Raw genomic sequence first — 12,816 nt, forward strand, 5'->3', positions numbered from 1 at the left:
CCTAGAGACAGTGTAATAGTGAGCTGTGGAGTCAAACAGATCTGGATTGAAATCCAGGTTATGCCACCTATTGGATACGTGACCCTTGGCAAGTTACTTCCTTTCTCTGTGCCCCCACTGTCTCACATACAAAACAAGGTAATACGTAACTACAGTGATGATGAGATGATGATGATTACAGAAGCCATCACTTATTGAGATTTAATAAAAGCCAGGCCCTACACCAAGTCACTGACGTGGATTACTCTGAAACATCTCCATAAAACCCCACAAGGTTAGGTACCATTATATTCCTCTGCCAACCCAATGGGATTTCACTGAAAATGTAACAAAATAATGCACACAAATCACTTAGCCCAGGTCTTGAAACATAGCTCAAACATGTAGGAATACCTAATTTATATAACTAATATGTTCACAGAGAAAATAAAAAAATCTAGAGAAGTAAAAGTACTCCAGCAAAAAAAGCTACTAATAGTCCCTCTCCTAACGGCAATCACTTCTAACTTTTTGGCATATTTCTCCTTGTTGTTGTTAAGACAAAGTCATTTAAGTGCCTCTCCAGTCAAAACGTGGTACACAGAACAGCGTATCACTTGGAGGTAACTAGAAATGAAGAATCTCACACCCCACCTAAGACCTACTGAAATGTCATCTGCCTTTTAACAAGATCTCAAAATGATTCACATGCACGTCAACTTTTTAGAAGCACTTGTAATTCTTCATCTTTATCAAAGAATTTTCCCAGATCAGAAAAAACTTCTCTAATTTACAGGGCAAATGAGTGTAATGACTTTTCATTATGCCATCTATGCACCAAAATTTACTTATTACTTAGTTATTTCTCAAACACTGGGCATCTAGATACTTTCACTTGTCTATATGATAAACTTTCTGTGTTCTAAATCTGTCTGTATTTTAGGGAAAAAAAATACTACCAATTCCCAAAAGAAGAATTACCAAGTCAGAAAGGATTAAGTAGTGGGGCGCCTGGGTGGCTCAGTTGGTTAAGCATCTGACTCTTGGTTTCGGTTCAGGTCATGATCTCATGGGTTGTGGGACTGAGCCCTGAGTGGGCTCCATGCCCAGTGGGGAGTCTGTTTCTCTCCCTTTCCCTCTTCCCCTGCTCCTCCCCTGGCTAGCTCTAAAATAAATAAATCTTAAAAAAAAAAAAAAAAAAAGGTATATTTTTTAAAGATTTTATTTCTTTATTTGAGAGAGAGAATGAGATAGAGCGAGAGAGCATGGGGGGGGGGGGGGGTCAGAGGGAGAAGCAGACTCTCTGCTGAGCAGGGAGCCCGATGTGGGACTTGATCCCCGGACTCCAGGATCATGACCTGAGCTGAAGGCAGTCGCTTAACCAACTGAGCCACCCAGGCGCCCCTTTTTAAACTTCTTGATACAAACTGATTTTCAGAAGGATTGTATCAATTTACATTCTTATAAAATAGAGTAGGACACTAAAGGAACTATTTAAAGTGACCATAATGTGTTAGGCAAACAGCAGAGTTGTGAAGGGTTACAACTCAGAGTCAACTGGTTAAATATTCTCACAGTACTTCATTTCTAGTATTCTTGGGCACTGGATGCCACACAACCTCCCTTTCAACATACCTCAAAATTCAACATATCCAAACTGAACTTAGCACATGATCACCGCCCCCCCGCCCCAAAAAACCCTGCACTTCTTCCTATATGGCTGACACTGATGAATGGTATGCCATACATCCATTCAAGTCAGAAACAAATGAGTCATCCTAAAATGCCTCTTCTCACAGACCCCACAACCACAAGCTCCAGATCCTTTTGATTCTACTTCATAAACTCTCTGCAATCACTACCTCTCCCAGGCCCTCATTAGGTCTCTCAAAGATCCCTAAGAGGCCTGCTCCCTAGGAATGTTGTCCCCAGGTGAAGTCTACCACTCCCAATGAATTCTTCTGAAATAAGTCTTGTGTTTGTCCCAATTGAATCTCCAGATTTCAGCCCATGCAAATAACAATCAATAAATGTTCAGTTATATACCCCCTAGGTGCCATTTTTCATTCTCCATGAGGACTACTTAATTTCCATGATTGCCGGGTAGTTGAGGTAAATTATGGATTGGTCAGAAGAGCCCACACATATTTGCTGTCAATTACTGATAACAGAAGTGATGTAACTACACAGAACAGGATGAGTTGCTGCATATCTCTTAACCCTTGATTTTTTAATGGTCTGCAAAACTATCCATAACGTACATCCACAGCGAGTCTCCTGAAATAAGTGAGATCTTACTGAAGCTGACACAAGAGTCCAATCTTTACTATTTTAAATGGGGCTAACTTCACTATTCTGGAAATGCTTACACTACCAATGTACTTTAAGGCAGGGGTGGGCACACTATGACCCCCCCTGGCTGCTAGGTCTATTTTATAAAGACTTTTACTGGAACATAGCCATATCCATTTGTTCACATACTGCCTATGGTTGCTTCCACACAGGGGCAGAGTTGAATAGTTGTAACAGAGACTACCTAGCTCTCTGACCTTAAAATATTCATTGCCTGGCCCTTTAAAGAGTTTCCCAACGCTGCTTTTTTTAAAGGAATGTTTTACAACCTTCAGACTCTCCGTGGTTCTGAACTCTGTCAGCAGCAAGAGCATATCCTCTGGTGACTAAGGGGACAAAATAGAGTGACTAGCCATATTTCAAGGGTATCTACCTTCAGCTCTCTCCAGAAGGCTGGTCTTGGCAGTGAGCCCAACTCTCAGTCTCCTTTCATCAGGGTGGGTCTGATACTGGGTCTGAGCCAAGGACCAATGTCATAGACCCATTCCTCTGCACCTGTTGAACTACTCTAGCATTCTAAACAGGAAAGCATATCTTTTCAGAAGGAAAATCTGTCTCAATCCACTTAAAAAATTTATTAAAACACAAAGTTAAAATTGTCTTACTAATATCACTATTTACTAATGCAGTGAACCATCTTGGATTTCAGGCCAGACTCTACCACAATTTGGTTGTGTAAGCCTGGGCAAGGTGTTCATCTCTTTATATGCCTAATCCTTCACCTGTACAAAAGAACTCTACATCTCAATTTTTTAAATCTTACCTAACTGCTATTTCTAAAAGTAGGATGTTTCTGACAAGACCTTTAATTTTTCAACTGTAGTATCTTCTAATGTGAGTATCTTCATTCATAACAAGATTGGTATTTTAAGAATAACAACGTTTTGGTTTTGTTTTGTTTTTTACTATTCGCTACAATACTACAATCATTTTTGCCTTAATCAAAATATTTCATCTAAGCAAAACCCATAGGAAACACAAAATTAGAAGCCACTGGAAAAATATTAAGCCATTTCTTGCCCTGTGACCGTTAATCTAAATCCCCTATATAATGACTAAAAGACACTGAGCAGTGAAATTAAGCTCTCCAAAATTTAGAAGTATTTGCTAAAGATTTACAATAGGATTGTGCATCAGAACTCACCGCAGTGATGGAAAGGCTTACATCTGCATTGTCCAGTAGAGCAGACACCAGCCACATGTGGCTATTGAGCACTCGAAATGTGGCTAGTGAGACTGAGGAAATGAACTTTAAATTTTATTAAATTTTAATTAAGTTTAAATTTAGCCAGATGTGATTAGTGACTACGGTACTGAACAGCACGGGTCTAGATAATAAAATGTCGGAATGGAACAACCCAGTGTGTTTTCTGCTACAAAGTGCTTTCCATACCCCTACTCCTTCCAGTGATGTTTTTAAAAAGCGTATTTTTAATACTATTTTCAGTCTATTGGAAGCGTTTCATCAAGAGTACACGCAAATAAAAAGGATTGTTTTTAAAAAATGAAATTATCCTCAATCCCACATTAAACTGCTAAAGAGGGATTAGAGTATAGGAAACTATATCACAACCATTAGAATATGCACACAAGCACTCTTTTCTACATTGCCACACTTGAGCCCTACTTTCAGGTCCAAGGTCCCTGTCTGCCCACAAAAAGGCCCATATGATAACTAATCGTAAGTATCAATTTTAAATTAGTCTTAATATATTAGAACCAGCACAGACACACACTGTAACTAATTGGGTCCACTATCTTTCCAGGACATAGTCCAGTATCCTCTAGATTTTTCAATAGTAAAATGTACCAGACTTTTCTGTACCTACCTCTCCTAGCTATCTAAATCTAGGGTTAGTTGTTTCTCCTCCCTGTGTGATTCTTTCAGACACAATACTGCATCAAATTCAATTCTGTGGTTGTCTGCCTTCCTCCCTCTATTGATACTAAATAAAATCCCCACACTAGTTAATTCCCTTTTGGGGTCCATAGGTAATGCAGTCCAGTTCCTATGCCTGGGTTTAATCAGTAGATTATTTCATCAAGATCTTTGCACTTAAAAAACTCATGTTACAAAAAGGCCATCAGATTCTAAATAACTTTAGGCTTTTATTAAGCAAGTTTACAAATTCAAAATTGTAACAAACTACCGACTTGTGACAAATTCAGATGCTATCCAGGAAGGACAAATGTATTTCTTTGCTACTACTTGTCTTATTTGTTAAAAATAGAGCTTCAACAACATATGCCAACCACTGGTGACACAAAAATAAATAAGGCTTAGTCCCTGCCCTTGAACAGGTCACAGTCAAGCAATTAAAAAAAAAAAGTTTGCATAAATCACAGCAAGAGCCCATCTAAGGGAACAGTTTTACTTGTGCAGGTCCTGTCTATCCCATTCCAAATGCAGACTCAGAACATAGCCGTCGGTGGACTCCACTCTTACACAAATAAAAGTGCTCTGTTTACCTGAAAATCTAAGTCCCTTTCAGATCTTGGAATTATAATTTTGTGACTATGCTATTTTAACATCTATCTAGAAAGAAAAAAAGTGGAAGTTAGGGAGTTTAAAAGTCCTACCACCGTACCCAGCCCATAGTGAGAATTCGATACATATCTGCAGAACAAAAGATCATTAAAGCGGTTCTTTACTGTGCCTTCTCTCATTTCCCTCTTCAATAATTAGCAAATTTTAGAACATCCGGACCACCTCCGACCTTAATTTCACCCACCAGTTAAAGGCATTGAGCGCCATCATTCACCACTAATGTGCCTGTACGTTCAGAGCGCCAAGGGGGTTGGGGTGGAAATCCTATGCAGCTCTCACAAGAACTGGCAACAGTTTGGGAAAATTCGTCCTACGGCATCCCACGTGTAGGTGAACTTGGGTTCTCCGTGTGTTCAGTTTGGAGGACATCGACAACACATACAGATCATGCCCAGCACTGGACGATTTTACCACCATCATCTTCTATCTGCAATTGTTAACAGCACTTTTCCGGTCACCCCCACCGGCCTCAAAGCCAAACCTTTAACGAGGGATGGAAGGCAAGAGAGCTAATCTGATCCCGAGGTTAGAAGACACGAGGCTGAGCAGCAGACGGCGCGGCAGACACGCGGCTGTGCAGGGCCGGGAGGGGCTAAGGTGGTACGAGGTGACTCAGGGACCCGGAGGTCAGATCTGGCGGCCCGGTCCGGGCGCCCCGGAGGCGTGGCGGCCGAGGGCGAGCGCGGCGGGCGCCCCCGTTCCGGCGGGTCCGCCGCGACCGGCGGGCACCTCGATGGGCTGCGCCGGGGTCCGCCACGGGCTTCTTACCCGTAGTAGCGGAAGGCATTAATGATCTTCCAGAAGTGCTCGCGCTCGAGCCGCTCCTCCTCCTCCTCCGTGCTGCGCGCGGCCGTCGCCGCCGCCGAAACCGCCGCGGCCGAGGCCAAACGCCCGGCGGAGAACTGCACTTCCACCTCCTCGCTCCCGCCGCGGCCGCCGCCGCCTCCCCCGCAGCCCTCGGGCAGCTGAGAAGCTGGCGGCGGAGGGCGCCGCCGTCGCTGCATCGCCGCCGCGGCCCTAGGCCTGGCTCGCTTGCGTCTCGCCGCGACTGAGAGCGTGGTGGCGGCTGCTCGGCCCTCCTCTAGACGGCGCCCGCCGCGGACATGCCCCCAGCTCGCGGTGCGCTCCGCCCCCGCCGCCCTCAGGCCTCCATCCGCGCCGGGCTCCGCCAGGTCTTCAGGAGCGCCCGGCACGAGCGCGCATGCGCCTGCGAGGGTACGACGGAGGGCCGCCGCCGCCTGCGCTCATTTGCTGCCGGCCTTCGGCGACGGCGCGCTGCCGTAACGACGACGCGCCCAATGGGCGGGGCGAAGGGTCAGGTGGGAGGAGCGAAGGAGGAGATCCCTCGTGGGGTGGGGCTGGCACCTGCGAGAAGCCGCGTGCTTTGGGTTTAAGAGCCTGCGAGTGCTGGATTGTGGAACAGGCAGTTGAACCAAGTCTAAAGAAGGGAAAAGCAGAAAAAAAGTTCAGCTTTGATGAATGTATTAGGAATTTTTATTCAAGAAAATCTAGAGGGAAGGTCTTGCGTTCACCCCGATTTAAGCTTTAATTTATTTTCTAAATGTATTTCCATTTTTAATTACACAGGGAAGAGAGTCACCATCATCTTTTCAGTATTCAGGGGCTTGCGAAAATCCTAATCCCGCCCTAACTGGTGATGGCAGCAGATGAAGATGTTAAAACCAGTCTATCTAGTATCCGCGCTTTGAAGACCACCAAAATGCACAGGAGCCGTAATGCCTAAGCATTGGCGTTAGTTGCATCTAATGGTGGCCCTTAGCAATGCCAGACTTAACTTCTTCCTCTTCTTCACCTACATACACTTTCTGTCTCATTTGTCTCTGAGCTCATAGTCAAACAGGTGCCTCACCCACATTTATTATTATTCTTAGGAAATAACTCATTTTATTCAATTTTATGTACCACTCATTATATCAGTCTTACAAAAAAATACTAAAAGATTGCTTTATTCAGAAGAATTAAACATTCCCAGGAAGCAAAGATTCTGTAAAAACATATAATCATACTGAAAAGGAACTAGCTTCATATTTTCATAATTTAAATTAATAATTTAAAGGCAATGCTTTAAAAAGTCCTGTGGTTATTCTATGTTAATGTTCCATTTTTATACAAGATTTTTATAAAGCTTTAAGTCTTTTTTTAAATAGTAATGCAGTGATACATGGTCCAAAATTCAAAAGGAAAGTACAAAGTGTTACAAATGTGAAGTTTCTTTACCCTTCTCCCTAGCCAGCCTTATCCCCTACACAGACACAAAATATCAATTTCTTGCCCACTCTTCCACATTTTATATCCAGTGGGGATTTTTCTTAGAGACCCCTGTTTGTAAGTTATACATATATTCTTATGTTATTAACTGTTACTCATACTGTTGGTAAATGCACACACCAATACACAAAGTATATATGTAATAATTTTGATGCACTGATATAGTTCTGAACGACCTAATTGATACAGGCCAGAATGCCATGGATAATTATAATCAGCAACATTCTTTTTATCATCCTGGGAAGTATAATAAACATTTTTTTTTTTTTGAGAGAGAGAGAGAAAGAGAGCGGGGGTGGTGGAGCAGAGGCAGGGGGAGAGAGAGAATCCCAAGTAGGCTCCACAATCAGAGCAGAACCTGACTCAGGGCTAGATCTCACAACCTGAGATCAGGCCCCCAGCGGAAATAGAGTCAGATGCTTAAATGACTGAGCCACCCAGGTGCCCCAAAATTTTCAAATTAATTTCTTATGTAGAGGCTTTGTTGGTTCTGTCTCATTAGTTGGTGAGAATCTTAGGGGCTGTGTCATTAAGGTGCTCAACCTTAATCTCAATTATGATTTCACAGATGAGGAAACTAGGGAAACAGCTATTAAGTGATCCACGGGACACAGTACATTTCTGGCACTACACTTACCTACCCAAGTGTCCTGCTTGTATTTTATCAGTATTTGGCTATAACACTGACTTAATATTATGCTAACATTTGTTTAACGTTTTCTATTTTCCAAATTGTTTTTTTCCTATTGTATCACCTTATTTGTTCACGACTCTGAAGGAGGTGTTATTAGCATCTTCCTTTAACAAATGAAGACACAGTCTCAGAGAAATTAATAGTCTTGCCATGGGGTACATAAATAGCAGAGCTGACATTTATCTATTCATTCATTCCTTTCAACAAATGTGCTGATTGCCTCCTATGTTTCTGGCACTGAGCTAAAGGCAGCTAGAAGCTGCGTTTTTTATTCTCACTTTGCCATTTGGTAACTGTGACTGTTTCAAATGTTATTTGAGACTTCGATTACATTATTTAAAAAAAAAAGATTTTATTTATTTGAGAGAGAGCAAGCGCACCGCTAGGGGGAGGGGCAGTGGGAGAGGGAGAAGCAGACTCCCCACTGAGCAGGGAGCCTGATGTGGGGCTCCATCCCAGGACCCCAAGATCATGACCTGAGCCAAAGTCAGATGCTTAACCCACTGAGCCACCCAGGTGCCCCTTGATTACATTATTTCTAAAATGGACATATAACCCTCCTTACAGGATCATCAGGAGGAATAAACGAGATAAAGAATGGGAAATACCTGGTATATCTTCTCATTAAATGCTGGTTTTCTCTCTTCCTTTCAGGTATCTTTAGGATAATTTTTTTGGCCTTGTTTTAAAACACTTTTAGGACTTCCTTGACCTAATTTCTTTGCAATGAGCTTCTCCTATAGAAATCTTCCCAAACCATGGGGTCATTTGGGCTGAAACATTTTCATCATTAATAACCAAAAACCATCACTCTTTCTTCGGTTATTTTGAAAAACTATTAGTTAAGCAGTTACAGCTCACACACTCATATATTCATATACTGCTGATGGAAATTTAAGATGGAACAGCCACTGTGGAAAAAAGTATAGCAGTTTCTTACACCCAGTAATTGCACTCTTGGACATTTATCACAGAGAAATGAAAAAAATGTGTTCACACAAAAACCTAATTTACATGAAAATTCATGGTCGTTTTATCTGTAAAGGCCAAAAATTAGTAACAACCCAAATGTCCTTTAGCAGATGAATGGTTAAACAAACTGGGCCATATCCTTACCATGGGATACTTACTTGACAATAAGAAAGGGAATGATTTATTTATACACTTAATAACTTAAATGAATCTCGCTGTGTCTCTGTCAAATAAATAAATAAAATCTTAAAAAAAAAAAAAAAAGAAAGCACAGAGGAGAACAATTCCGTACATAAATGAATACATACCAAACTGGTAAATTTGAATAAGGTTCATTGATTGTATCAATGGCAACTTCCTGATTGCAATATTGTGCTATAGTTATGTAAGATATTGCCATTGTGGTGAAGGGTATAGGGAATCTGTCTGAATTATTTTTTACAACTGTGTATGAACCTACAATAATCTCAGAACAAAAGGTCTTTATAATGACACATAAACCTGTGACTTCTACTTTATTCTTATAGATATATTTTTACTTTTCATCCCAGAAGAAGTTTCTAAGCAAATTACTTTTCTCATTTTAAAAAATTTGAATTATGGGAATTTTCAAACTGAAATAAAAGTAGAGACAATTACATAAGCAATCTATTACATTATTATAATCCTTCACCCAATTTCACCAATTGTCAAGTTTAGTAATCTTGTTTTAGCTCACCTCACCTTGTTAATTGTTGCTTCTTCCCCTCTTCTTGTTATCATGCCCTTTTTTTGCCTTTTTTTGGGGGGGGGGAAGCTAAATCATTTGACCTGCAGAATATTCCATATTTTGGATTTGGCTGATCATTTTCTCATGGCATCATTTCTTGCTTCTTTTACTCAATACTATGTTTCAAAGCTTTATCCACACTGTATAGAGCTATTGTTTGTCCCATGAGGTAGTCCTTGGGTGAACATATCACAATTTATTTTTTATTAGAAGACATCTTATTTTTTTTCATGTACACCCCAGGTCCTTTATCCATTTTTATTTTTCTTCAGAGCACTTAGCACTACCTGACATTGCACTTCTGTAACGGTTAATTTTATATGTCATCTTGACTGGTTAAGAGATGTCCAGGGCGCCTGGGTGGCTCAGTTGGTTAAGCGACTGCCTTCGGCTCAGGTCATGATCCTGGAGTCCCTGGATCGAGTCCCGCATCGGGCTCCCTGCTTGGTGGGGAGTCTGCTTCTCCCTCTGACCCTCCTCCCTCTCATGCTCTCTGTCTCTCATTCTCTCTCAAATAAATAAATAAAATCTTTAAAAAAAAAAAAAAAGATGTCCAGATAGGGGGACGCCTGGGTGGCTCAGTCATTAAGCATCTGCCTTCAGCTCAGGTCATGATCCCAGGGTCCTGGGATCGAGCTCTGCTCCGCGGGAAGCCTGTTTCTCCTTCTCCCACTCCCCCTGCTTATGTTCCCTCTCTCGTTGTGTCTCTCTCTGTCAAATAGATAAAATCTTTAAAAAAAAAAAAAAAGAGCGAGAGGGCACCTGGGTGGCTCAGTTGGTTAAGTGACTGCCTTCGGCTCAGGTCATGATCCTGGAGTCCCGGGATCGGCTCCCGGCTCGGCGGAGAGCCTGCTTCTCCCTCTGACCCTATCCCCTCTCATGCTGTTTCTCTCTCTCGCTCTCAAATAAATAAATAAATAAAATCTTTAAAAAAAATAAAAATAAAAATAAAAATAAAAAAATTTTAAAAAAGAGAAAGAGATGTCCAGTTGGCTGGTAAAACATTATTTCTCGGTGTCTTGACAACAGATTGAGTAAAGAAGATCATTCTCACCAATGTAGGTGGGCATCATCCAGTCCTTTGAGAGACTGAGTAGAACGAAAAAACAGAAGAAGGGTGAATTTTCCTGAGCTGAAACAATCAGCTTCTTCCGCCCTTGGACATCAGAGCTCTTGGTTCTCAGCCTGTCAGACTCAGACCTGGACATATACCATCAATCCCCTAGTCTCAGGCCTTCAGACTTAATTTGCTTAATTTCAATTTTCTTCTCAATTGTGAATCTGCTAAAGGACTATCTTTTATCACAAGATTCTGTTGGAAGCTACTCAACCCAAGTCAGATTTCTTAGCTGCACACAACACAATCCATTCTAGCTATTTGAAGCAGAAAATGATTTATTAAAATGCTGGCACACAAAATTTTTAGGAAAACCTGGCAACCCAGCTTGAATGTCATACAGAAATAATATAGCGCTATACCTGTTGTTCCAAGGGAAAGTGTTTCAATGGACACTAATCCAACTACTGCCCACCATTCATCACTTATAATGTTAAGGACCAAATACAGATAACAAAGCCTGTGTTACAATTACCCTGAAAAAAAAAACAAAGGCTTCTGCCATAAGATCAAATTTCCCCATTCACAGCGACACCTCACTCATGCTCACATCTGCCTTCCAAGTTAGAATCTAGTTACAAAGGAGTGCGGAGCATGTGCTTTTTGGCTTTCTAACCTCTAAAATAGAGGAAGGCATGCAGGAAAGTGGAAGGAGGTGGTTTCAGAGAGCTAATCTATGTAACTGCCAGAATGACTATCTGCGTGTCACTAATCAACAGTGTAGTCAACGCTGGTTGACTGGGTCCAAGTGACAAGGAGCCAAAACACCGGATCTGGCTTAGGAGGTCTAGGCTATAATGTTGACACTGACTTGAGTAGGTATATGACCTTAGGGACATCAACTAACCTCCCCGGACTTTGTCCTGATCTATAAAATGAAACAATTGGACAACTGTTCTTATAAGATCCTTCTAGCTCTAACATTCTATGATTTAAAAATAATTTAACAGGCAATATCCTTTGATTTCAAGCAGTCTTCTTCAAAAAGAAAAAGCCGTCAGTCAGCCATTTTTATATCTGCAGTTTTTTTTTTTGTTTTTTTTTTTAAGATTTTAGTTATTTGTCAGAGAGCAAGCGAGCACAAGAAGGGGGGGAGTGGCAGGCAGAGGGAGAAGCAGGTTCTCTGCTGAGCAAGAAGCCAGATGTGGGACTTGATCCCAGGACCTTGGGATCATGACCTGAGCCAAAGGCACACACTTAACCCACTGAGCCACCCAAGCGTCCCATATCTGCAGTTATCTATGTTTAGTTGTTTTCTTCTGCTCTCAATTTGCCTATTAAACAATTTTTTTAAATACCTTGGTATCCAGCATGGAATTCCTGTATACCATTTCCAAAGCTGATCTTCCACTGAGGTACAGAGTGGATAAACATGATGACTTGAAAGACGGAAACTCCATGCTCTATTATCTGAACAAAGAGTCCAAACTTGTTCTCCTGCTTTCAGTAAAATGGTTAACGAAAGCATCCCTTAGTTGTCCTAGTGTGCCAATGAAGTTACTCCCTCATTATTCTCAAGTTGGTTTCATAACAATTAAATGTTTGAAAATACAGGCTCAGAAATCTGCGGACCTACTCATCTACTAAGCCTAAGTATAGAGGATTATACTTATACAATGAGAAGATATTTCATTGGAAGTTTATATTTATATATTATATTGGTTTGCCTTTTAATCAGCTGCTTTACCTACTTTGAGGTAAAACTTCTTTGAGGGTGGGAGGCATATTTGTTTTGTTCATGCCCAGATCCCCAACATCCGGTACAGTGTCTGGCATATAAAGATTTTCTATAACCACTTTGTGAAACAAATAAGTGAATTTATAACTACCAATACCATGCTAAACACTGCACATATATAATTGCATATAACTTAATACAATAGTGTTGCCAGCCTTTAAAAAAAAAACAGATGAGAACACTATAAAGACTTCAAGTGACTCTATCAAAGTCATGCAGCTATTAGATGGGAAAGCCCTGATTTGGAAACAAGTCTACAAAGCCCCAAAAAACTATTAACCACTGAATCTACTGCCTGTAGTGAAGTTGGTCTTGTTTCTCCTTAGACAAATTTCAATAAGTCCCTTTACTTTGGAAA

General features: G+C 41.2%; 1 protein-coding gene across 2 annotated transcripts in view; it reads right to left on the reverse strand.

Moving 5' to 3' along the window:
* Window positions 1–12,816, reverse strand: part of CARNMT1 (carnosine N-methyltransferase 1) — a 65,896-nt gene that overhangs the window by 35,081 nt on the left and 17,999 nt on the right. The window contains exon 2 of one of the 2 annotated variants that reach the window (XM_045882258.3): window positions 5,648–6,317. In XM_045882258.3, the coding sequence (XP_045738214.1) occupies window positions 5,648–5,883 (236 nt within the window). In that variant the 5' untranslated portion in view covers window positions 5,884–6,317. The other variant, XM_045882259.3, reaches the window with a different exon arrangement.

This window comes from Mirounga angustirostris, unplaced genomic scaffold (genome assembly GCF_029215605.1).
Source record: "Mirounga angustirostris isolate CCGP_5_RB_7025 unplaced genomic scaffold, mMirAng1.0.hap1 SCAF_15, whole genome shotgun sequence".
Classification (NCBI taxonomy): Eukaryota; Metazoa; Chordata; class Mammalia; order Carnivora; family Phocidae; genus Mirounga; species Mirounga angustirostris.